Source organism: Herpailurus yagouaroundi, unplaced genomic scaffold (genome assembly GCF_014898765.1).
Source record: "Herpailurus yagouaroundi ecotype Mexico unplaced genomic scaffold, PumYag 163, whole genome shotgun sequence".
NCBI classification, from domain to species: domain Eukaryota; kingdom Metazoa; phylum Chordata; class Mammalia; order Carnivora; family Felidae; genus Herpailurus; species Herpailurus yagouaroundi.
The window spans coordinates 27,854,713-27,881,412 of record NW_024412404.1 but is presented as its reverse complement, the minus strand read 5'-3'; the positions used below and the strand labels follow the sequence as shown (position 1 = coordinate 27,881,412).

The 26,700-nt window shown below is 42.2% G+C and overlaps 1 protein-coding gene across 3 annotated transcripts in view; it reads left to right on the top strand.

The window, feature by feature from the left end:
- Window positions 1-3,531: 3,531 nt before the first annotated feature.
- The window catches only part of ERCC6 (ERCC excision repair 6, chromatin remodeling factor), a 79,731-nt gene continuing 56,562 nt past the window's right edge, over window positions 3,532-26,700 (top strand). For all 3 annotated transcript variants that reach the window (XR_005793537.1, XM_040485722.1, XM_040485723.1), the window contains exons 1-5: window positions 3,532-3,641; window positions 8,413-8,848; window positions 10,686-10,806; window positions 13,390-13,501; window positions 17,527-18,244. Coding sequence is in view for 2 of the 3 variants with exons in the window: in XM_040485722.1 (XP_040341656.1) it covers window positions 8,427-8,848; window positions 10,686-10,806; window positions 13,390-13,501; window positions 17,527-18,244 (1,373 nt within the window). In the remaining variant the exon portion in view is untranslated. The remainder of the gene's footprint in view (window positions 3,642-8,412; window positions 8,849-10,685; window positions 10,807-13,389; window positions 13,502-17,526; window positions 18,245-26,700) is intronic.

Sequence of the window (26,700 nt, the reverse complement as noted above, 5' to 3'; positions counted from 1 at the left end):
TAGTGTAAATACTCCTACATGGCCAAGTTGGAGTTTCCAATGTGAGGCCACTGATTCACACGTTGAGGCCCTAACCTCTCATGCGACTGTATTTAGAAGATAGAGCCTTTAGAAGGTACTTAAGGTAAATAAAGTCTTAAGAGTGGGGTGGGTTCTAATCTGATGGAGCTGGTGCCCTTATAAGAAAAGGAAGAGACACCAGAACTCTGTCCACCATGTGGGGACAGTGAAAAGGTAGCTGTCTGCAAGCCCAGAAGAGAGTCCTCACCAGAATTGAATTGCACTTCCCAGCCTCTAGAATCGTGTGAAAATCAGTATCTGTTGTGTAAGCCCCCTGGTGCATGGTATTTTGTTATGGCAGCCTGAGCAGACTAAGACAGTTGGGAAGAGGTGCACACAAATGGCTGTCTAGCCAGTCCAGCCGACTGCAGCACATCACAATTAGAGTAGTAAATACTTCCTTAAATCTTGAGCATAGGCATCCAGAGAGAAAAGGACAGAAAAATTAGATTGGGCAGGATAATGAAACGGCTTGGACAACATGTTAAACAGCTTGGGTTTTATCCTGTGGGGGTGAATCTGAGGCAGAGGAGAGACGTGATCAGAAGTGTCTGAAATCCCTCCGGTATTGGCATGCAAGTGTATGGGTAGGGAACAAGACTGGAGGTAGGAAATCGGTAGCAGCGGTCAAGATTGAACAGAGGGGATGGAGAAGATGGGATAGGTGTGTAATCTAAGGCGGAGGCAAAAGCAATGGAACTTGGGGACTGAGTGGATACAGGGGGAGAGGAGAGAGGTTTTGGTTGACAAAACCATTCAGGCACCTAAGCTCATAAATGAGTATTATAAGTAAGTTACTAAAACCCTTACTTCTTGTATTCTTCTGCCTAGCCCATTCAAGCTGCTAACAAATTACCACAGAATGGGTGGCTTATAAACAACATAAATTTATTTCTCACAGTTCTGGAGGCTGGGAAGTCTGAGATCAAGACACTGACAGATTCAGCGTCTGGTGAGAGCTGACTTCCTGGTTCACGGACATTCTTTTTTTTTTTTTTTTTTTTTTTTTTTTTTTTTTTTTTTTTTTTTTTTGATGTGTCCTCGCATGGCAGAGGGAGTGAAGGATCTCTCTGGGGCCTCTTTTATAAGGGTGCTAAATTCCATTCATAAGGGCATGAGTGAAAAGAGCAATCCTGAGTATTCAGGTGGGCACAGGAGTCACCAAAATCTGAGTTGTTGCTGCTAATGTGACCTTATTACTACTCTCAGGCCACAGAGGTCAGGAGAAACTTGGCTTAGAGAAAGCACATAGATCCTTTCATTAACACAAATTCATCTAAAAATCTTTACTGAATTAATAGTAGCTCTGTCTCATTACACCTTCTCCAAATTAAAGGGATACTAAAGGGATAATTACAATTGTGTGGAGTATGACGCATATTTCAGTTTGATGCTCCAAACCTTCTCTCCGTCTCTCTCTCCCCTGCCCTGGGTTCTAAGAAGCTGATCTATACAGAGTAGCATCAACAGGCTCTGTTGCCCTCCGGCTTTGACCAATGGGAGGCAGCAGCAGATGAAATAATGGAAGAGTAGTGAGTTTAGCCTATTTATTTCCCTTGTTCCCCCCGCACCGAGTGACCACGGGTTGGTGCATTTCTCTTGTCAACTGGTTTTTCTCGATTCAACCATTCTCTTCTGAACCTATGTCTTCCCATTACGCTTTTCATGCCTAGGGATGATGTATTCACTTGTTAGTTCTGCCAAAAAATAGTACCACAGACTGGGGGACTTAAATAAGAGAAATTCATTTTCTCATAGTCTGGAGGCTGAAAGTCCGAGATCGAGGGTTGGCAGGGTTGGTCTCCTCTGAGGCTTTTCTTCTTGACTTGTAGATGGCTGTCATTTCCCTGTGTCTTCACATGGTCTTTCCTCTGTGCATATCCATGCCCCAATCTCCTCTTCTTATAAGGACACCTTATAAGAAGGTTACATTGGATTAGAGCCTACCCTAATAACCTCATTTTAGCTTAATAAAAGTTTTTTAGGGTCTTTAGAGAAACTTTCTCCAAATACAGTCACATTTGAGCTACTGGGGTTAGGATTTCAGTGGAATTTGGATGGATGCAGTCCAGCTCATAGCATATAGGAATAGCTCCTGAGGTCTTGCTGGCCCCAGGGTATTGTGCAATCTTGAGTTGTTTTCCTAACCCTGTCCACACCTTTGTAAAAGTTATTAATTCTCAACTATCCAAGTTTGAGTGTACCATCTGCTTCCTGTCCAAATCCTGATTGATACATATGGGCTCACCAAAATAATGCCCATTGAAAAGAGGATCTCATTCTCAAAATGGTTGGGAACCACTATACATCTGGGAGAAACAGTTTTCATACTCAAGCATTAAAACTAATATTTTACGAATGCCTTTCTATTCTCAATTATTGTATTCAGAAGATCACTAGAATTCTTTATTCCTTTTTTTAAAAACTGAGGTACATTTTCATGTGGGACGACCTGAAGTATATGTAAATTAACCTTGCTAACGGGAGAGATATGGGGGTATTACTGAGCATTACCAAGTAGCTTCCTAGCCCCCTTTTTCTATAGCCCGACTTCAGGCTTCAAAACGAAGAAGGCACTTCCCTACCCAGGACCCAAAGATCCTTCCCTAAAACAAAGCAACAAAACAAAACACACACACACACACACACACACAAAACCACACAAAGATTCTTACTCCCAGAGGACTTTCTGGCTTTGGTACCCTCTCCCAGCACTGGGATCCCTGGGCTGAGATGCTGCCTTGTTTGGTACCGTTACCACTGCGGCCGGGCTACATCCTGGGCTATTCCTTAGGTAAAGATCAGTTTCCTCCCTTCCTTCTGAACCTAGGTGTGGACATTTTGTTTCTTCAAATGCTCCAAACAAAACTTCTCATTTTGGCTCAAAATTCTTTTTACCGCTTTGATATCAGGACAGATTATTAAACGATTGACTCAATGCAATGAAGACATTCATGTAAGCCTACTGTACACCGTCCCAGCCCAAGTTATGTGTGTGGGAGGTGGAGGGGCAACAGAGATATACAAGCCCTCTCCCTATTTTTGGCGTGCTAACAGCCGTGCCAGATGACTAACAGGGATCACAACGTCTACCGCGCGTGGCTATTGAAAAGTAACACTCAAGCCAGCTCCCTTCCCAAGCTTACTTTCTTTGGACTTCACGGTTAATTGCAAGCATTTACATTCTTGTGGCATACGTGTACCTTTCTCTTTCTCTCTATGGAAACATGTCTTGTGTTTCTTATAATCGCCTTCCTAGGGCGGTATTTTTTTTGACCACGAGTGAAGCCCGGGCCCAAACCACACAGCCGACCGTTTGCCCAGACGACACTCAAGAACAACTCCAAGTAAAAAGTGAAGGCTATACCGTACCCTCAAATCACGTGACCTCGCCCGCTGCTCCAGGGAGCCTGGCGCATGCACAGTAGGCCCCACCCTCGCACGCTCGTCGGGTCACGCTTGGGGGCGGTGCTTACGGCGGACTGAAGACGCATGCGCAGCAGTTGGCCCCAGTCTAATTTCCACGGCTGGTGGCGGTGGAGGCGTCTACGTTTCCGTACGGGTGGCCGCGCGGCCCTGGGGTGAGTGTTCGGATGGCCGGGCTAAATGTCGGGCAGGGGATGTTTGGGCCCTGCTCGGACTCCCAGGCACCCACGGCCTCGCCTCGGCCATTTGGCCGCCTTGAAGGATCCCATCCGCGGGGGCGGCCGGGAGCTGGCCCTCGGGCCTGACGCGCGCCTTCAGTGCCGGCACACCTGCGGCCGGAACTGACGAAGTAGCGCGCGGCCACCTGGGGCGGCGGGAGGTAGCAACCTTGGGGCCGCAGGCTAGCCGACCAGCCACGGAACATCACTTCTGAGCTTTGTGTGGGCTCCGGCGCGTAGGGTCAGCGCGGCCCTGTTTGGAGTTTGTTACTTGAAAGAGAGGATCGGGGTAAATTCAAGTCAGGCGCTTTGGGCATTGACATAGTCATGTGGGAGTATGTGGAGGAGGATTGAGCCGTCCACATATAAATACTGTTACATTGGTTTCCCACGTAGCATCCATCGTCATAGCTGTCATCCTTTTCCAAGCTGCCGTCACTTTTCACCCGTGTGTCTCCCATCATCTCCTTGTACTGTTTCTTCTAATCCATTATCCATACAGTAGCCCAGGTGGTCTCTTACAAACGTGAAATAGGTCATAACCATCATCACCCTGTTTAAAACCCTTAAAAATCATTCCATTGCTCTTGGAATAAAATCCAAGTTAATGTTTTCCCAGGTCCTTTGTGACCCAGCCAACTCCTCCATCTTCGCTTATGCCCCACTCCATCCCCAGTTAGGCATGGTTACAATAAAATATGCATACCACAATTCAGCTCTTCCCACAGAAGCCCCAGTGCTCAAAGGGGAGGATAATGAAGATACCGTTATTCCAAGATGACTAAGGGTTGCAGAGTGTTAGAAGATATTCTGTAAGATTTACACAAGGAATGGAGTCCTTATCAGCAACTTTAACTCAGTTACTCATGTAGGATAAAGTAAAAAAGTTTCACTGTGTTCCACCTTTCTTTCATTTTCCCAAATGCCCCAGCTCATCAGCCTTAGAAATTACACATTTCTTTGCAAGATGTTCACTCCACTTTTGGCCTGATTAATCCTGTTCATCCTTCAGAGACTGGCCCGAGTATCACTTTATCAGCCTCCCTTCTCACACCTACCTCTGCCCTGTCAATTAGGTTCCTCTGTTATTTTGTCCTGAAAAATCCTGTTTGTTTATAACAGTTACTATAACTACATTTGTGTATATAATTTATATATGAGCATAGATTTTGTATGTGCAAATATGTACACGTGTGTATAATTCTTAAAATGTATGTTTTCCCCAAGAGACTCTAAAGTCTATGGGGACAGAAACTAGTTAACCTAGTATGTTGCCTGGCATAATTGAAATTGTTGAATGGATGATTTATTTCACTTCTGAAACCCTTTATCTTCTGATGAGAACCTCCTGGGTTCAGCTCTCATTCCCAGCTTGCCCTTTGGTCCACAGTCATTCTTCAAGTGGCTTCTTGATGTCTCCCTCTCTCCTTCCCTGTCTTCCTATTCCAGTCCCTTCCGGCCTCCCCCCCCCCCCCAGCTTGGACCCCAAGTTCAGTTACTTGAACTAGTCTCCTCCTCAGCATCTGTATCCATGCCCTTTTGTCCTCTGCTGCTTCTGCTCAGAAAACCCCCAACAGTGACATTTCCCCTGGGACTGTTATGTTAATTACTGAAGGAGGAAATTGTACAGCCTTGGGGATTGTTTTGGGGGGCCCTCCACACCCATCACCAGTGTTTGTTCCCCATCAGCTTTTCTCTTCTATAGGACATTTATTCCAGATTTTTATTCTTCTCCAGCCTCCATCCCAACTTTGTCCTTTGGCTCAGGAGATGCCCAAACTTCCTGCCTTGCAGGATATTTTCTCTGTGGTCCACCTCAGCTTTCCTCTTCTGCACTTACGGATTTAGATACATTAAGATCATTCTTCTGCCAGAGTTGGAGAAAGATGTTTCTTCTGTTTACATCTATACTTGGTCTTTCCCTGCTACTGTCTCCTGTACAACCTTCTCTGTAGGTTATCTCCCTATACAGCTCCTTGCCCCTTATTGCATTCTATAGTTTTTCTTGACTTAATTTCCCTCCCCCAACCCATTATTACTTTGTCATTCCAGCTGTCTCCTTTCCACAGCCAGGTTCCTTCGGGGGGGTAGGTTACCCACTTGTGGCCTCCATTTCTTGATCTACTCACCTAACTCACTGCAGTCTGGTTTTCGTCCCCATTGCTCCACTGAAACTTATTTTACTAAGATAATTAGTGACCTAATTTCCAAATCCCTTCTGGCTTCCTTACATGAACTTGCCATATTGTTTCCCATTTTTAACCATCTTCTTTTCTATTATTAGAAGTTTTTTTCCAAACATCGTAATTTTAATTTTGTTTTTGTACTACAGTATTATTAAGATTTGTGATTGAATTAATGTCTTTTTTTTAAACTAAAAAAGGAATGTTTGTATATGTACAAATAAGAACAGTGACAACGGAATTATTAATTCCAGCCAGTATGAAGGCCCTGAGCCAGGATCTTGCCCTCTGTGTTGAAAATGCAGGCTAGCTAATGATAGAGCACCAAGTTGATCCTTTCTTCTGAAAATAATCAGAAGGCATAAAAAAGGAAGAACTTTTTACTCTGCTGTTTACTTTTAACCTTTGCAGTGTTAGCAAATCCTCTGAAAGGATTTCTGGTACCTGTCATAGTCTTAGGATTCTTTGGGCTGTTTGCTCCGCTGATACATCCACATCTCCTTCAGACCTTTCTCTTGAGCCAAGATTTGCATTTCTGACTGCGTGCTGGACATGTTACCTGTGGCTTATAAGCTCTCTACCAGCCCCTCCTCCTGCTTCTCATCTGCTTTCTTTCTGAGATTCTCATTTTTATGACTGAATTCACCAGTGACTCAGTTGTCACATTGGACTTGTTATTTTAGACTCTTCTCTGAACCTTACTTCCATTCAGCACATATGGAGTATGTTCTGTGTATCAAACTTTGGGCCAGGTGTTCAAATTTTAGCTTGTATATGTTTGGTTTTTTTTTTGTTTGTTTGTTTTTGTTTTTGTTTTTAGTTCCAGACCCAATGGATTGTCCCTTCCTCTGTATCCAGGTGGCCTCTTGTTGGTGGCTCTTCTGCAGACCTGCCCATGTTGTTGACATGTTTCTCCTCCCCTAGAAAGTGAGCTACTCTGGAGGGGATGGTGCTAAGTTCCTGGCATCTTTGTATCCTAGTGTTTGGCCACTGGAATGGTTTTATTTAATGAGAAATCAGTGGGGCTTACTGGGAGATCTTCTGGTCATTTCATATGAATAAAATTTCAGTGGTGAAAGATACCTTCCTTTATTCACAGTTAAATAAAAAGCAAGGCTGTTGGTTATTGGATTGTTTTTTGATGTATTTATTAGATAGTTACGCAGTCAATATGGTGAATACATTTTCATTCAAGGAGTTCCTGAGTTTGTGGAGTAAAATATAACAGCTTCTTTTATTCCTCCCTATTCCTTCTGCTTCCCCTTCCCCAATAGTTTAATATGTATCTCCAGAGCACTTTGGATGCATTCCATACACACACATAGAGATACACATTTTTTTAACCAACATAAATGTGTTCGTCCTAGGGGAATTTTTTTTCACTTTACAAGACTTTTATATCCTTGTCACTGAAAATACTTAATGCTTGTATTAAATTATTGACATGCTACAATACACATCCTTATATACATGTGAGTACTTCTCTGGAATAAATACCTGGTCATGTGCATTTTAAATCTTGATAGATACCGTTAAATTGCTTTCCAGAAGAGCTTTAGTATATCCCTACCAGCATTGTGTGAGGGTGGATCTTCCTCATCTGTACTGGATTATTATCAGGCCCAAACTGTTTTTGCCAACCTGATTTGCAGCAGATTGTATTGCACATTGAAATGGGGTTATTTTTGAGAGTATTTAATCTTTCTCAGATTCAGATTTGAGTGGTGCTCTTATGTCTTGTTTGTAGTTTGTGTTTATTAGAGTAAATGTTTAGCCTAAAAATTTCTAGTGTCAGAGTCATAGAGAAGCTTGTTCCTTACTTCACTAAATTTGCATATCACAGTTAATCAAGCCACTGTATTGAGAATCTTTTGTGCCATAATGCAGTGAAAATGCTAACTTGGAAAGCAGCAGTCAATGACTTCAGTTGATTTGGAGAAGACACTCAGGGCGTCAGTCAAGATTTTGGTTGCCAGCTTTATTGGCTGGTTCTCCAAATGTGTTTTGTTGCTGCTACTGCATTTTTTCCTCCTGGTTTGTCGCTGTTGTCGTCGTCGTTGTCTTCTTCTTCTTCTTTTTTGGCTAATTTTTTCTTATTTATTATCAAATCTCAAGAATATGTATAGCTTGTACCCTTTTAAGAAAAGTAGTATTTGGAAACTTGAATATACCTAATTGGAGGATTATTATTTGCTCTTTTGAGAAATCAGGCTTCTTTAGTTATACATTTTTTTTTAATTTTCCTTTTAAATGTTTATTTTTGAGAGAGAGACAGAGTGTGAGCAGGGGAGGGGCAGATAGAGGGAGACACAGAATCCGCAGCAGGCTTCAGGCTCTGAGCTGTTAGCATAGATCGCGACATGGGACTTGAACCCACAAACCGTGAGATCATGAGCTGAGCCGAAGTCGGACACTCAACCAACTGAGCCACCCAGGCGCCCCCTTTAATTATAAGATTTTTAAGAAACTATATAAATATCAACTCTTTATAACCAAAAAGCTTATTATTTTTTTTTCCCTTTTAGATAGTCTGTAGAGGATGCAAAATGCAAGAATCCCCCACTCAAGCCAAGCTCAGGAGCAAGACTGTTTACAAAGTCAGTGTGTCAGTGATAAACAAGAAATGACAATAAAACGAGAAAATGACGGCAATGCAGAGGTGGAGGAAAGCCTCCCCTCTTGTTCCTCTGCCAGCGGACCATCCACTTCTGCCGAGGGCTGTTCATCAGAAGTTCTGAGGAGAGGGCCAGCCCTGCTGCACATCGACAGACATCAGATACAGACGGTGGAGCTGAGTGTGCAGGCTCTTGAACTGCAGGGGTTGGGTGTGGATGTGTATGACCAGGACGTGCTGGAACAGGGTGTGCTTCGGCAGGTGGACAGCGCCATTCATGAGGCCAGCCGTGCGGCCCAACTTGCTGATGCAGAGAAAGAGTATCGCTCAGTCCTGGATGACCTCACGTGAGTGTGGACCGTCTTCTCTGATTGCAGAATTTGTGTTTACATGTGACAGAGAAATTCAGATGATAGCTGTAGTATTCCAGAAATTTAGGAAATGGATAGAACCTCTAATTTGAAAGATGAGGTCAATTAGGGCAGTCTTTGGCCTTGTGTGTGAACCCTAGCCCTTTCCCTCAGGAGCAGCACTGAACATGGTAGTTAGGGTCCCAGTCCAGCCAACAATAGCCTGTGTATGCATAACGTCCTAGAGAGAAGTACTGTTCCGAGTGCCCCAAAACTCACAAGCATGTGCACAAAATGGTTCTCAGGAGAAGTGTACCTAAAGATGTGATGTGTCCTACTCAAGACACCAGGAACACACCCACCTCCCCCTCGCATTTTTCTCTTGTCCTATAGTTTCTTTCCAGTTTCCTGTGTCTAAACCAAGTGACAGTCTTTTGGTAATTTTTCAGATTTGTATTTCTAGAAATAATGAGAAACAACTCCTTGTTTTTCCTTTCTTCTGTCCTACTTGTGACTCTGTAGGAAAGATGATGTCCTGTGGAGACTTCATTTGTGTTTTAGAGGAGAAACAGGCCCTGGACCTGGGCTAAAAGGTGGGGCAGGTGGAAGATTGAACTTCCTCCCCATTGCCAGTTTGCCCTGTCATGACCAGTTTTCTAGGCTGTGTCAGGCAAGCAGGAAGGAGGAGAGGAATGGGTGGAGGGATGGTGCAGTTTTGGATGTGGGTGGCTGGGGAGGGGAGAGGTGGGACTGTTGGCTGCCCTCAGTGGGGGAGGCTGAGGTACAGATGCTGTGGGAACTTAAAGGACGTTTTCTGCCAGCAGCTTCTTGGTGTGTTCTTTTGGCCTCTTGAGTGGCAGGCATTCTGGATTACTTGTACTCTGACCTCCAGGTGTGAGGAGCTCGACTCCTTATAATGAACACACCTTTACATTTGACCTACTGCTTGCATAGGTGACGGCGGAGTGCTGCAGAATTACAACACAGGTTAACAGAGCGATGGTGACACGTGGTTAGACTGCCAGTAACTTGCATTGATAACATCTTTTATCCTGAAATCCACAAAGGTTACAAACAGCAAATTACCTAAGTGTCAAGATTGAATTTGTGTTTTGAAAATTGGGAGTTTACCATTCTGTGGTGTGTGTTTTAGGAGCAGCGTAACATAGGTTGATTTTTTCCCCCTTCACACTGTAAAATGTAATGCTACAGCAAGTAAGTCTTCCAATATTGTGAAAGAAAAATAATTGTCACAGATACCTGACTTGTATAAGAAAATGTATAAGCATTTCTAGTTCTTTCCCAAACTTTGGGTGACTTCCATAATGGGACTTTAAAAACCCATGTATGGCTTGTTGATAATGGGAGAGGGTGTGTGTGTTTGGGGCAAGAAGTATATGGGAGTCTCTGTACCTTCCTTTCAGTTTTGCTGTGAACCTAAAAGTGTTCTAAAAAAAATAAAATCTTAAAAAAAAAAAAACCAAACCATGTATACGCATTTTTTCGTCTAAAAGGGTAACTTACTGCACACTGTTTTAGCAGTCTCTTGAATAGAGTAGACCCTTAAAATGCTTGTAGAATGAATGAAACAGCTTACAGATGGGAATGTGCTGGTTTAAATCAGCCAGATCAAAGAAAACGCTTAGCAGTTATCTTACCTTCTAATAGCCCTTCAAATTCAATATGTGGCCAAAAAGAATATGGATTCTGGTTTAGTTTCTTTTATCTTTTAGTTAATAAGTAAAAGGACATTGTTTTAGCATTTCTGTCATCTTACACTATTAAAAAAAAGTGTTACCAGAGTGGAAAATAGACACTGTATCTTATTTTTCAGGTCATGTAGGACATCCCTAAGGCAAATCAATAAAATTATTGAACAACTTAGCCCTCAAGCTGCCACCAACAGAGACGTCAACAGGAAACTAGATTCTGTAAAACGACAGAAGTATAATAAGGTGAATCCAAATAACACATTTAAGTAGTGCATTTTTGAAAAAGTAATCATTTCTGTTCATTTAATATTTAGGAAGTATTCGAAAAGTAGTTAAAATATGTGAAGCATGTGTCTATAATAAAAAATTTTGAATTCCTTTTGTATGTTTAATTTTTCAGCTGTTTCCCTTTAATATCTCCTGTTAAAGAATATTTTTTAGGGGTACCTGGGTGGCTTAAGCTGATTAAGTGTCCGACTCTTGATTTGGGCTCAGGTCATGATCTCGTGGCTTGCGGGATTGAGCCCTGTGTTGGGCTCTGCACTGAGAGCTTGGAGCTTGCTTGGGATTCTCTCTCTGCCCCTCCTGCATGATCTCTCTTTTTTTTTCTCTCTCAAAATAAATAAATAAACATTAAAAAAATATTTTTAAAAATACACATTCACACATGTTTGAGAAAGTGTTCCCTTCTTGGCGTTGCGTGCTGCCTTATTCATGTTTAGGATTATGGTCTTCCTTACTTTGCCACTTTCTTTTACCCAGCTTAGGCTCCCGTTTGGCATGCTGGCCTCTCATCCAGTCTCCTTGTGTGGTGTGAATTTCCTTTTTTTCTTCTGCTTAGCTCCTGCTTGTACTGATTGTGTATGCTGTGTTTCCTGTTGGTATAGCCATACCTCTCTCACACTCATGCTCACTGTTCGGAGAGGCCAGCATTAGGTATTGCAGTCATCACCCAGCCACACTGATGGGTCTGCATTGAGGGTTGTACAACTTCAGGCAAGGGAAGATCTGAGATTATGACATTGTTTTTATGAGGTTTGAAACAGCTTTTAGTATTTACTTGTGTTTTATGAAAATATATTGGAGTACATAGGAATGACTAGTTTTGATCATTTGATCCAAAATGTCATCCAAAATGACTAGCAGATATTTTTGTGCTTGCAGTTGACCCACTGCAGTGAGTAAAGTTCTTACATATCTTATTTAAGCTCCACTGGTGGATGCGTATAGACTCGGTTCCTCCTCCTTTCTGCTCACCAGTCCATTATCTTCACCACCCCATCTTCTCTCACCAGAATAGCAGCCCAAAGGTCAGAGCTCGCAGTGGTTTCAGGTAGCCAGGGTCTCCGCTTTGGGGACATCTGGCCTCTTGTTGGAATATGTAAATTAATGTGCAGAGACCTCTAATCTTGGGCTTCTGGTGAGCTGAGGTTTCAAGGAGCAGTGAGGACCAAATGTTGGGCCATTTTAGGTACTAGTGTAACTCAATTGTATATTCCTATCTTTCTAAAGTAGTCCTTTGATGGTTAGACTATGCAGAGAGAAAGGCTGTTTGTTTTGTTTTGTTTTTTGAGAATGGCTATTGTGTGTGTGTGTGTGTGTGTGTGTGTGTGTGTGTGTGTGTGTGTTTAGAGAGAGAGAGCTGGGGAGATGGGCAGAGGGAGAGAGAGAGAGGGAGAATCTTAAGCAGGCTCCACGCTCACATGGAGCCCAACGCAAGGCTCTGTCCCATGACCCTGGGATCATGACCTGAGCCAAAATCAAGAGTTGGACACTCAACTGACTGGGCAAGCCAGGTACCCTGAGAAATGAGATTTCCTCATTTTTAAATGAGATTTAACCTAAAATCTGTTGAAATGAGATTAAATGAGGGAAAGACTAAAAGAAAATAAAATGCAGTTTAGTATAACGTGGCATTTATATCCAGTGTTTCTCCTTGTCCTATACTCATATTTGGTGTTTAAACATTGACCTTGAGAAGAACCAGGTACCTTAGGCCTAATTAATTGGAGAGGCCCTAAGAATGGCTGCATAGCTGAGCTCTGGTGGTGTAGAGGGAGAAAAGACAAAGAGGTGTCATGGGTGGGAGGGTAAAAGGGTATATCAAAATGTGTATTCCTTTTTTTTTTTTAAATGTTTATTTTGAGAGAGAGAGAGTACATCCATGAGCGGGGGAGGGGCAGAGAGAGAGAATCCCAAGCAGTCTCTGAGCTGTCCTTGCAGAGACTGACATGGGGCTCGATCCCATGAACCGCAAGATCATGACTCAGGCCAAAATCAAAAGTCAGAGGCTCAACGGACTGAGCCACCCAGGCGTCCCTATGTTCCTTTTAAAATCTTGTGATTGGGTAGAATACTATAAAGGACAATCATAAATATGGTAGATTATCAAAGGGGGCTGACTGTTTCAAGTGTTTGAACGTTTGTGTTTATGTTTCTTATTCCAGAGAATATTATTGACCTCATAGCCCGTTGGTTGGTAAGGTCAGAAACAAAAGCTTAATAATTTGCCCTGTGTGTAATGGGGGAAAACCGAGTAGAGCAGCTCCACCTCCCAAGTCAGTGGAGAGCCAGTGCATGTGAACATAGACAGCTGTGCTGCCCAGCCAAGAGAGGGGGTACAGACAGGGATGCCTGCCTGATGGAAATGCTTGGAGGCCTGCTTCCTGCTAGAAAAGTGGCAGTAGCTCAAATGAGGTTCTATCTAATAATAGTAACATACGGAATTTCTGTTTTATTTTGCTCTTGATTAAGGTTTTTACATTTATCTTTGGTATTTAGCAATAAATCATTTCTGTTTTCTGTATTCAATATTTACCATTTAAGGAACAACAGTTAAAGAAGATCACGGCAAAACAAAAACGTCTCCAGGCCATCCTTGGAGGAGCAGAGGTACAAGTTGAAATAGATCATGCTGGTCTGGAGGAAGAGGATACAGGTGAGGAACAGTGTCTCCTTGTTCTTGAATTGGTGCCTGATGCCTGAAGTTGGTGGAGGGTATCTCCTCAGTCATGGCCAGGGTTCCCCAAAAATGTGTTTCTTTGCCTTAGTGTTGAAACAGAATTAGGAAAATTTTATTCTCTACTTCTGCAGAACCAAATCTGTTTTAAGTCATGTGGGGTTTTTAAAGAATGAAAGTAAATGTTTAACTGCATCTACTAGAGGCTGCTGGTGCACATAATTTATTATGTTTAATAAATTAGGGAGCTTAGCCTTCTTGTGTAGTTAATTTTGTAGAGACAGCTAACAACTTGATCAAATTACATTTTTAAGCCCAACATCATCAGTCAACATTCATAGAATTGCTTTTACATATCTTTTTGGGACATGTTTGGCAGGCTTTCCAAGCATCACTTCTCATTAATGAAAAGGCATCTTCATTCAGGTTATACTATGGCTGTAATTTTGTTTTAATTACTGCGTAGGATGAATGTCTTTTGGAAAACCTTTTGGGAAAATGCATAAGCTCTGAAATGAAATATCTTTGTGGTCTGTGTGTATGTGTGGGTGTGTGTTTAGAAATTGTTGGTAGTGGCTCAGTCATTTAATACTTGAAATATAGATTGAAGCTTCTTAGCATTTAAGCTTTCCAAGCAAATGTCTTCTACCAGCTCCAGAAACTTATTCAATAAGACAGGGGAATTTTTATGAAGAGTTAGGGCAGTAGAAAAAAATACAAGACTGGGACACCTGGGTGGCTCAGTTGGTTAAGTGTCTTGGTTTCAGCCTAAGTCATGATCTCATGGTTCATGAGATCAAGCCCTGTGTTGGGCTCTGAGTTGACAGCGTGGAGCCTGCTTGGGATTCTCTCTTTCCCTCTCTGCCCCTCTTGTGCTAGTGTGCACGCGCTCTCTCTCTCCACAAATAAATAAACATTGAAAAAAAAATTAGAGACATGGACTTTTAAAAGTTCAGTCTCTGAATTCGTTGGGCTTGTAACCAAGGCTTTCTCCTGCTGAGGTTCCATGTTCTCGTTGTTCCTGTCCGGCTGCCTAAAACCTGCCACTGCATTGTACCTTCTCTTGCTTCTTTGGTAAAACTGCCCAGGATTAATAGACTTCCCCAATTCCAAAAGCCCCTTTTCATTCTTGTTCCACCTGGCCTGTCTGTAGCAGCTGATACTTCTGTGCCTTCCAGGATCCCAGTCTCTACTGGTTTTCCTTTTGGCCCTCTGACCATTTCCATAGTGGTTTTTTTGTTCATTTTGTTTTTGTTTTAGAGAGAGGGTGTGGGGTGGGAAGTATAGGGTAAGGGTGGGGGCATTAACAAGCTAATTCTAAAATTGATATAAAAATGTATTGGGCCAAGAAAAGTCGATTTAAAAAAATTTTTTTTTTGATGTTTATTTTTGAGAGACAGAGCATGAGCGGGGAAGGGGCAGAGAGAGAGAGGGAGACACAGAATCTGAAACAGGCTCCAGGCTCTGAGCTGTCAGCACAGAGCTTGATGTGGGGCTTGAACTCATGAACTGAACCACGAGATCATGACCTGAGCTGAAGTCGGACACTCAACCAACTGAGCCACCCAGGCACCCTTCCCCCCCGTTCTTTTTTTTAAAGGTTATTTATTTATTTGGAGAGAGCGCATGAACCTGGGAGAGACAGAGAGAGAGGGAAGAAAGAATCCCATGTAGGCTCTGCACCGTCAGTACAGAGCCCAATGTGGGGGCTCTATCTTACGAACTGAGAGATCATGACCTGAGCTGAAATCAGGAGTCAGATGCTCAACCGACTAAGCTACACAGGCATCCTGAGAAGAGTGTGTCTTGAAGAGGAACAGAATATCAAGGCCCGTGATTAAGGTGCAGTAAGTAAGACAGTGGGTATTTGCACAAGGAAAGACAAATAGATCAGTGGGACAGAATATAGGGTCCAGCAGACAAACCCACCCATGTGTGATTAGTTGGTTTATGATGCATGTGGCAGTACGGTGCTATGGGGAAGTGTCGTCTTTTCGGTAAGTGGTTCACATGAAGGTAAAATGAGTCTTGGCCTGCTACTCTATGTAGAAAGATAAATTCTGAAAGGATTATAAAAATATAAATGTGAGTGGTAACACAAAGCTTTTAGAGTATAGCGTAGGAAAGTATTTTCATGATTTTGGGGCAAAGACTTAACGAGACACAAAAATGCTTTTTGTAAAGAAAAAGATTTGATAAGTGACCTATATTACAACTAAACTGTGCATCAAAAGATAGCATTAAGAGAGGGAAAAGACAAGCTGCAGAGTGGGAGAAGATATTTACAATTCATGTATAATTGAAGGACACAAATCCAGAGTGTATTAAAGAACTCTTAGGAAAGGGCTAAAGACTTGAACATTGTCTTCAAAAGAAGCTATTCAGAAGGTCAGTAAACCTATGAAGAGGTGCCCTAGTTCATCAGTTAGTAGGGAGACACAAATTACAACCACAAAGTGGTACCATTACACAACTACCAGAATACCTAAAATGGTAAGAATTGAAACTCTCAAACACTGTTGGTAGAACTTAAAATTAATAGGACCACTTTGGAAAACCATTTGGCAGTGTCTGCTAGAGCTTAACATACCCAAAGAATTATGTATAAATGTATTTCTGAAGGAGGTGTACTGGAATATTCATAGCAACATAATTCATAGTAGCTAAAACCTGGAAACCACCCAAATGTCCATTAACAGTGGAATGGAAAAATTATAGTATACTTGTATAATATAATACTAACAGCCATGAGAATTAACAAACTGCAACGATATTCAGCAATAAGGATGACTCTCACAAGCATGTTTATAGCAAAAAAGCCAGACGTAAGAGTACAAACATTTCCATTTACATAAAGTTCAAAGCTAGGTACAGCTTGTTTGTAGCGTTAATGGTATGGTCAGTTATTATTTTGGGGGGGTGGAGACTGGAGGGTGCCATGAAGGGTGGTGCATCTGGGGGTAGTAGTGATTTCTGTTTCTTGATCTGGATGTCGGTGTATGGGTATGTTTTTTTTCTGAAAATTCACTAAGCTGTACATTTAGTATTTGTGCCCTTTCTGATGTGTATTGTTCTTTACTGCAAGTTTAGTGAAACACTGGTTACAAGAAATGTAGATTTTTAGCATATGGATTCTTCCTGTTCAGCCTTACTTACGTTTGTATTTTGGCTGTGGGTGAAATAATTTTGCCAGAGATTAAGTTCAACTAACGAAAGAGGGATGATATCTGGGTGACTTTATATTGCTCTGCAGAACTTCCAATTTTAGTTTCTCTTTTCTGTTAGTTAACTTTGCACATTTAACACAGTGCTGTCCAGTAGACCTGTTTGCAATGCTGGAAATGCTGTCTGTGTTGTCCATTATGGTAGCCATTAGCCACATATGGCTCATTGAGCACTTGAAATACGGCAAGTGCATCTGAGGAACTGAATTTTCGACTTAAAAAGCCACATGGTGACTATTATATTGGGCAGTGCAGAGTTAATGTTTATGTTTTACCTATGTAGGTGCATGCTGATTCTTTATGTTTTCTGTTTTACTATCTCTTGAATTTAAGTCCATGTGAATGTTGGTATTTGAAGTGACATGGAAACTTGGGAGATTGCTTCCTTGGGGGCTACTCTTTAATTGATGAGGAAACACGGAGAAATGTGTATGTTGTAAATGAGTAGCTCTGTCTTTAGATACACAGAGAGTGTATTTATAATGCATTATTTTAGAAAAAGTTATTGAGAAACCACCTTTTTTTTTAAAATATGAAATTTATTGTCAGATTGGTTTCCATACAACACCTTTTTGAATAGGAGTGTATTGAACGTGGTATGATGAATGCTATAATAAATTTTATTCTGTTCTTTTATGTACAATATGCTTTAGTACATCCACGGTATCTTTTTTAAATGTGAGTTGTTTGTAGGTGCTATTTATTGAATAAGTGAGTCCTTGTGTCGTACTCTTGGAAAGGTTCACACTAGTGCTCAGTGCATTGTCGTCCCTCTTTCAGAACCGGGGCCATCCTGTCTCGGCAGCATGCTCATGCCTGTCCAGGAGGCTGCTTGGGAAGAGCTCATCCGCACTGGCCAGATGACACCTTTTGGAACCCAGATCCCTCAGAAACAGGAGAAAAAGCCTAGAAAACTAATGCTCGATGAAGCATCAGGCTTTGAAAAGTATTTGGCAGATCAAGCAAAATTGTCTTTTGAAAGGAAGAAGCAAGCTTGTAATAAAAGAGCAGCTAGGAAAACCGCGGCCTCGGGCACCTCTGAGCTGAGCGCAACACTCAGTGAAAACAAACCAAGTGAGCGAAGCAAAGTTCTCTCGAAAGCAGATAAGCGCTTGAGAAAGCACATCAAGAAGCTGCAGAAAAGGGCTCTTCATTTCCAAGGGAAAGTGGGCTTGCCGAAAGGAAAGAAGCCTTTGGAGTCTGACGTGAGGCCGAAGGCAGAGGGCACCTCTGAGAGCGAAGAGTCCGAATACTTCCCCACGGAGGAGGAGCAGGAGGAGGCAGAGGGGGCTGAGCTGACCGGAGAAGGCCCTGACTCCGTGCTGAAACCTGTGCTCAAGCACCGGAAGCGGCAGAAAAAAGTCACGGTGCAGGAGATGGGGGATGACTTTTTTCCAAGTTCTGGGGAAGAAGCAGAAGCCACCTGTGGAGGAGGAGGTCGGAAAGTAGTGAGATGCCGAGATGATGGAGATGAAGATTATTATAAGCAGCGGCTAAGGTCAGTCTGCAGAGATTGTAAAGAGATTGTACTGCTTGCTTTGTCTTAGGCAGCAGGTTTATTAAATAAGGATTCTAGATTCAGGTTAATGTATTAGACCCCCGTTTATCTAAAGGTTGGACTTCCTGCATCCTTAGCCTCCTAAACCAGCAGAACCCCCAAGTCCCCAGAGGAGCTGATACGGAATGCTTCTAATTTCTGTATCTTCGTTCAGATTTGGGACGAGTCTCAGAAGAAAAGCTTGGGGGAGGGCCAGGGCAAGATGCATGCAGAGGACTAAAGTGTGAGATGTATGCCTTTATACTCAGAGAGGTCACCTGTAACAGGGGTCAGGAGAAGACTGGCTTGTATAGTGGTGGTTTTTGTTTTCTTTTGAAGCAGGGAAATGATTGTGGAGGATTTGTCCCAAAAAGAAGCTGAAATTTAAGCTTTGGTGTATGAAAGAATAAGCTTGTTTTCTTAAATCCCTCCTTCCTTGTCTTGAGACAATTCTGTCACCTACAGAATTATAAACCCGTCATGCTGCCAGAAGTGTATTTCATGCTCATTGCATACCCTTCCTTTTCACAGTCATTTTTATGCTGGAGATTGACTTTGGCTTTTTTCCATGGCTCTCTCAGTATAAGATGCAAATAAGATAAAAGGGAAGGTGAATGTGTTCATTCAGGAAGTCAGCTGCCATATATTTTTTCTGAGCCCCGGAAAATGGTCTGTATGCTGCAGATACCAGTGTGCCCCACTGAGCACGACCTTGCCATGCCTCAGGTCTCCCACATGAGCTTACTAAGCACAAACAAGGTGCAAGGGAAAGGGGATCTGTTTGAAAGATAAATAAAACAGGTAAATAAGATAAAAAGATCCCCTTATTTATTCATTTATTTATTTATTTATTAAAAAATTTTTTTAATGTTTATTTTTGAGAGGGAAAGACAGATCCAGAGTGGGGAGGGGCAGAGAGAGAGGAAGACACAGAATCTAAAGCAGGATCCAGGCTCCGAGCTGTCAGCACAGAGCCCAATGCGGGGCTTGAGCTGTGAGATCATGACCTGACCAGAAGTTGGACGCTCAACCAACTGAGCCACCCAGGCGCCCCAGCAGATTACTTTTTAAGTGTTTGCTCCTGGGATGGCCTTTTCCCAGTCTTCCACAGTTTTTTCTTCTTTTCTATGTAGGGAGGTCTAGTTTATTGTTTCTTGTAGCTTTCCACGGGCCTTTATGAATGCAGATTGTCCTGATATTTTTTCTTCTGTTACTTAGAACTGATGACCCACATCCAGATTGTCTCATACACTCCCTAACCCTTTTATCTATCTATTTATCTATCTATCTATCTATCTATCTATCTATCTATATTAAAAAATTTTTTGTAATGTTTATCTTTGACAGAGAGAGACAGCATGAGTGGGGGAGGGGCAGAGAATCTGTAGCAGGCTCCAGGCTCCGAGCTGTCAGCACAGAGCCTGATGTGGGGCTTGAACTTGTGGACAGCGAGATCATGACCTGAACCAAAGTCGGACGCTCAACCGACTGAGCGACCCAGGCGCCCCATTTATTTATTTTAAAGTTTGTTTTTATTTATTTTGAGAGAGTGTGCAGGGGCAGGGAGAGAGAGGCAGAGAGGGTGAGAGGGAAAGAGAGGGGAGGATCCCAAGCAGGCCCCATGCCATCAGCACAGAGCCAGGACTTGGGGCTCGAACTCCTGAACCATGAAATCATGTCCTGAGCCAAAACCAAGAGAAGGATGCTTAAACTGAGCCACACACGTGCCCCTGCCTAACCTTTTAAAAGCAGAGGTGGCATAGTTTTTTTCACACAGTTTGAGGACCTGTGACCTAAATCCAGTTCTTAGAGCTGTTACACTTACTGTGGTAGACCTTAAGTAGCATCCTTGAGGAGTGGCTTACATTTGTTACTTCTCATTGCAACTTTAACTTTACTTTGCACATTTAATATCTGTAGAGGTATTTGAAGGATATCACTGGATGCTCTTGAATGCTGAGTGGTGTCAGTCTCTTTCTAACTACTGTAGAGAATTAATAAAAGTGTTAATCTCAACATATTGATTGTAAATGAAGCAATATTTTCTTCCCATTCAATATTAAATTAATTTTTAAATGTATTAGTATCTTGATGAGAAGCAGTTTATTTTGATTGAATTTTAAATATGGGTTTAGTTTAAATTCATTGCAATGCGTTTTTCTTAATAACGTTAAGATTGTAGAACAATTATTTCCAAAGCCATACCAAAGCCAGTTTTTTGCTAAAGTTACAGTAAAATCTCAGATGAATTTCAGAAATATCAATAACTCTAATTGCCACCAAAATACTATAGCTCTTAAAATTTTATGGCCACAGTTATTACGGCTGTTAAACTGCAGATACCACATTGAAATGTTTGTTTTGTGTCTCCTTTGATACTCTTTGGATTGGGGGGTGTTAAAAGAAAATGCTTTGGACTGAGAAGCGTTATTAAGAACATTTTAGAACTGCCAGTTGCTTTTTATATTTTGTTACTTCTTGTTGCTGATCTTTGTAGACAGATTGAAATTGTAATGGTATTCCCTTGAGTGAAAAAAAAAGACTTTAGGCTTCTGTATCTTAGCAGTGGTTTGAGGATGGATAATCAGAGTAAAGCCCCATAGTTTGCAACACAGAAAATGAGTTTTTCCTAATGGTTAGAGTTTAGAAATGTGTACCTAAGCTAGGTGCCCTTTTCGAACTTGTCCTGGTTATAACCCTGTTAATTATAATGGTCATTTAAACTTAGAAGTGAAAGTGGGTCACTCCTAGACATCTCATCCCCTTTCTTCTCTGAGCTGGAGGGAGCATCTGTCTGAGGTCTTCCCTTAGCTCTAGTTCAGTCCCAACCTGGTAACTTTGTGTTTAGGTGTTGCTAAGTGCGAGTTTCCTATCAAGACTTTTCTACAATGTAACCTTTTCTGGAACAGGCTAATAACTGTTAGGATCCTTCTTTTCTCTGACTTCGCCCCAAGACCTCAGATCAGTCTTGGAAGTGTTACCATTTTTTAAACTGCTCATGTGTCTGTCTCACATTTGTATCCTGCTTCTGTCTCTGCACTAAGTTGCATTTTGAGGCTGCCTCCTCAGTGGTGTTCCCTGATTTTCATACTTCTGGATATACCAGGAAGGATGAGCCAGTTCTTTGAAGTAAATATTCCGTCGGTTCCTACTCATGTCATTGGTATGCAGATCCTAGAAAACATCGTTATTTTTTCATTTTAATTTTGTAGCAGCAGAGTTTCTATTAGGCTGTTGCTCTTAGTTGTGAGGTTTAGCTTTTCTTAAAATACATCGCTGTTGTAGAAAGCTAGGGCCTGGGAGCTCCAGGAGCCAAATAAAGACTTAATAGGATTGACACACATGCAGTGTTTGAGTGATAGGTGTCTCTGGTGAACACTTAGGTGTTACTTACCCAGTCTGTACAGCCGGAATGGGTCAAGGGTGGCCTAGAAGACCAGACATTTCATATGTGCACCTTTCCCCTTGAGGTGATCAAAGATCAGCAGCCCTCGTTACCTCGGTGTTTCTGACTGATTTCCAGATGAGATACGAGGCAACTCTCATTGTGTCATCTTTGCTCTCACTGCATGAATGTGTGTGTGCACTCTAGGACTGGTGCTAGGGTTTCCGGAGAGGAATTTGTCTTTTAGGGGACATGGGCACAGATGGGCCCTAAGCAGTGTGAAGGGAATAATGAATTCAGACAGGTATTTGGGGAAGACTTTGTGGAGGAGATTCATCCCAGCGCAAGGCCTGGTCTGTTGAGTAGTTCAGATATGTTGAAAAAGACCCTAGGGTCCAGGTTATTGAAAAGGAAAATACATGCTTGCTTTGCTTTGGAGACACATTATTTCTCATTTGGATTGCCTTGGATAGTGGTGTGGTGGCTGTGGTCTGCAGAGATGTCTGGTTTCTAAGCAGGCACTGTAGGAAGGTAGGGCACAAGCCCTCACCTTACCAGACAGCTCCCATTTTAGGCAGTGGCATTCTGTTCAGGGGGGGAGACTGAGGCCCTGTTTGGATTCTCTAGGAAAGAGTGCTACAGTCCGTTAGTGATGTCTACCATGGACACGGGGGCCTCAGAGGGAAGCAGCAGCATTCATGCCAGTTATATGCCAACCTGAGAGATAGCACAGACAAAAAATGTCACCAACTCTGGCTTCCTTCTCCAGCTGCAGTGAGCACTGCTTGGGTCAGACTTGGGTTGTAGGTCAGGTTGTATCCTAAGTGAGAGGATGTCCTTCCAAGTAAGTTTTGTTTCTTGTTGACACAACTAGGGCTAGCATTTATAATTTGACTTAAACCCATACCCTGAAGCTCTTCTTTCTTTTTCTGTGTGCCAGACAGTATATAATAGTAACAGGCTTTATTTTCTTGGCAGTGAGCATAGACTGAAGCAGAGGTTCCCAGCCTACAGGCTGACTTTGCAGAATCACCTGGGTGCCCTGCCATTGGAGGTGTTGATTCAAGAAATCTAGCATGGGGCTTCAGGCCGTAATTATTAAAAAGCTTCTCCAGGTCGTTCTGATGCACTGTCAACTTTGGGAATTACTTAATGTGTATAAGTAGGTTTTATATACTTTTCCTTTTTGAGGTGGTAGCTTTTGGCAGATTCAGTTTTTATACGTTACTTTTTTTTTTTATTTTAAATTTTTTTTTTTAAATGTTTATTTATTTTTGAGACAGAGAGAGACAGAGCATGAAGGGGGGAGGGTCAGAGAGAGAGGGAAACACAGAATCCGAAACAGGCTCCAGGCTCTGAGCAGGTCAGCACAGAGCCCGACGCGGGGCTCGAACTCACGGACCGCGAGATCATGACCTGAGCCGAAGTCGGCCGCCCAACCGACTGAGCCACCCAGGCGCCCCTATACGTTACTTTTAAAAAAATATAATTTGTTGTCAAACTGGCTTACATACAACACCCAGTGCTCATCCCAACAGGTGCCCTCCTCAATGCCCATCACCCATTTTCCCCTCTCCCCCACCCCTCTATCCACCCTCAGTTTGTTCTCTGTATTTAAGAGTCTCTTGTGGTTTGCCTCCCTCCCTCTCTGTTTGTAACTATTTTTTTCCCCTTCCCTTCCCCCATGGACTTCTGTTAAGTTTCTCAAGATCCACATATGAGTGAAAACATATGATATCTGTCCTCTGACTGACTTATTTCACTTAGCATAATACCTTCCAGTTCCATCCACGTTGCTGCAAATGGCATGATTTCATTCTTTCTCATTGCCAAGTAGTATTCCATTGTATACATAAACCACATCTTCTTTATCCATTCATCAGTTGATGGACATTTAGGCTTTTTCCATGATTTGGCTATTGTCGAAAGTGCTGAGGTGTATATGTTACTTTAAAATCCTCTTTTATGTACCCTGCACAAGTGGGTTGTGTTTATATAGGAAAGGGCTTGGAGAGGAACTTTGAGGTCAGTTCATTCAGCTAAGTGCTGTGTAAAATAGATCATCTGCTTCTTATCAGAACATATGCTTCAGAATCACCTGGAAAGCATCTTGAGGACTCAGCTTGCAGTGTCTGAGGCAGCAGGTCAGGGGCGGAAGGAGCTGAGTGCTGCACTCGTACTTTGGGCTCCCACTAATTCTGAGGCGAGGTTGGTGGCGTTCCTCAGTATTACAGGCCCTTACTATGTTCCCATTTAGGAAACCCTTGATGCAGTTGGAAAGAATTGTTGGTTAAGGACATTGGGGTTTGAAAATGTGATGCTTTTTTCTCTGCTCTAGCCCAATGTCAGCTTGGTATTACCACTGCAATAAATCTCCCCCCTACCCCGCCCCCATTCCACCTCCACCTCAGTAAGTGAAACAAGATAACAGACTTTTCAGTAGGTGATCCCTGAGTCTCCTCATATATCATCTAGTGGTACTCTGGGCTAAGCTGTTGAGATCACAGCCTGAAACTGATTTGAGCTGCTACCTGCAAATGGTTTGAAGGCTGTCCACACCCCCCACCTTGAACTTTGGATGATTCCTTGTTTTTTTAAATAATGAAATTATGACAGTATTAAGATGGAAAAAAAAAACCTACTTACACCTCTTTTTTACGTCATTTGTCTACATTTCATTCTAGGCTTTGATCTTATGTATACGTACCTTTCATTTATTACAGTTATAGTAGGCTATTCAAACACTTGATCATGCCTTGTTCAAATTGATCGACTTGCCAATATGATCTGTTAAGAGGTAGAGCTGGGATTTGAAGCCAGGAGAGGGTTTTGTAAATGTCATTTTCCTTGCATTTGTGAATTGGTGGAATGTGTAATATCTAGATGTGGCCACAGGGTGGCACTAAGAATCAGCACTTAGCTGCTTCCCCCTTCCTGTAATGGAAACCAAACCAAAAACTTAAACCAGTTGGATGGGGACTTGGGGTGATTGTAGGGAGTCTAGAAGACTTGACAGGTATGGTGTGGATGGGGATAGAATTTGCCTCACGGTCTTGTGTAACCTGCATCTGTAGTCATGCCTGTTGATGTAACTTTTTTTTTAATGTTTATTTTATTTTTGAGAGACAGAGAGAGACAGAGACAGTGCAAGTGGGGGAGGGGCAGAGAGAGAGGGAGACAGAATCCGAAGTGGGCCCCAGGCTCTGAGCTGTCAACACAGAGCCCAACACGGGACTTGAACTCGTGAACCGTGAGATCATGAACTGAGCTGAAGTCGGGCACTTAAACAACTGAGCCACCCAGGCACCCCTGTAACTGGCTTTTAATAAATACAAATATTTATTTAAATAAATATATTTATTTACATCTTTAAACCTTAAAGATTTTTCTTTTCTGCCCCATTTTTTTACCTTGTTTTGTATGACTAACTTTGAGTTAGAAAAGACTAATGACTCCATATATTATGTAAATCTTACAGATTACCTTCTAACACTGCAAAGCTTAATCATCTGGGTAAACAGTATCTCTGTTGTCCTTCCCCTTAAGCACTGGAGCTACTGGGGCCAGAGGCGATTTGGATCCTGGTTGGGAGGGTTTGGCTGTATACTTGCATAGTTCTAGAGGAGAAAGGCTGTCAGCATTTTCAGGTGCTTAGAGGGGTCAAGCCAAGTAGGATAAATGTTGGAGAAGTCTCTTGGATTTGGAAATTTGGAGGCCTTGATGGCTTGAGCAAGGGTGGCATGTGGGGGTTGGAAGAAAGGTTCTATGAGAACAACTATAGGTAGCATCACCTCTAACGCTTACTACTTAGGCAGTGCTTTGTGTCAGATGGGTTCTTTGGTTTAATCCTCACAAACCCTAGGAGATAGGAACCTGAGCCCAGAAAGCTGATATAATTTGTCCAAGACAGCAGTAAATGGAGAAGGCTGGAGAAGAGAAAGGGATCCGAGGAGGATTGGGTCAGGTGGGAGTGATCTATCAGCTTGGTTGGTGTGATGGACTGGGAGGAGCGTTGCCTCAGCAACAGGTTTCTGCCTTCACTTGATGGGGACCAGTTCCACACTGTTTGCGGGTCCCATTCCATGCCTGAAATGCTGCTGAAGGCTGTGCCTCCTAGAACCCTCTCCTAGCTGCTCTGTCTCCATTTTATTATCCCTACAGAGCCTCTGTGTCTTGTTTTGCCTAGAGCTGGCTCCCTTTGCACTGGGATTTTCTCATTTATTCTTCAATTGGATCTTTGTTTGCACTGGATGATGATTTAGCACTTTCAGGAAGGTCACATGTAGGAAAGGCCAAATTACATTGTAGAGCTTATAACTTTTTGTAAAAAGCATTTGATCTCCAAATCATTTGATGTCTAAGATCTGAATTTTTAAGTTTAATCTAGATTTATTCAAGAAACCTAAACATAATGATTTGAAGATTGTTCTTACTACCATCAGTTTCTAGGAGTTAATGTCTCAAGAAATAAACCTGTGTTCTTTTTCTCCCCCCTAGGATTCTATATTTTAGACAGAAGGAAAAGTTACTCCCTTAAAGAGTTTTCTTAGAATCTTGGCTTCTTTGAAATGACAAAGCTAAGACACAAATGAAGACTAATTCTGCTTCGTGCTCTGCACACACCTCTCATTCCCAGTTTCAGTGCATAATTGTCTGCATCAGTCTTAATTTACTCGGTGAGATCTGGACTCCTAACTGAGGGTATTTCATCTGCTCAGATGTGCCAATTAAGTCCACCCAGATAGACCATAAAAAGGCAGATAAGAAAAGTAAAACACTGAGTATCTCAATTTAGCAAATTAGACTAATCTGTAAGGGATTCTTAGCTGTCTGAAATAGAAAACCTATTGCACTACAGAAATGCAAACTATATTAAATACCCAGCTTGGTGTCTTGAATATATTTTTAAAAATCAAATTGTACTCATTGTGCTTCTGTTGTAGATTTCTTTCATGGATATTGCAGTAAGTGCAGAATGAGCCAGAGATTGAAATTTCACCCTGTATTGTGAATGATTTAACAATATGGTGTG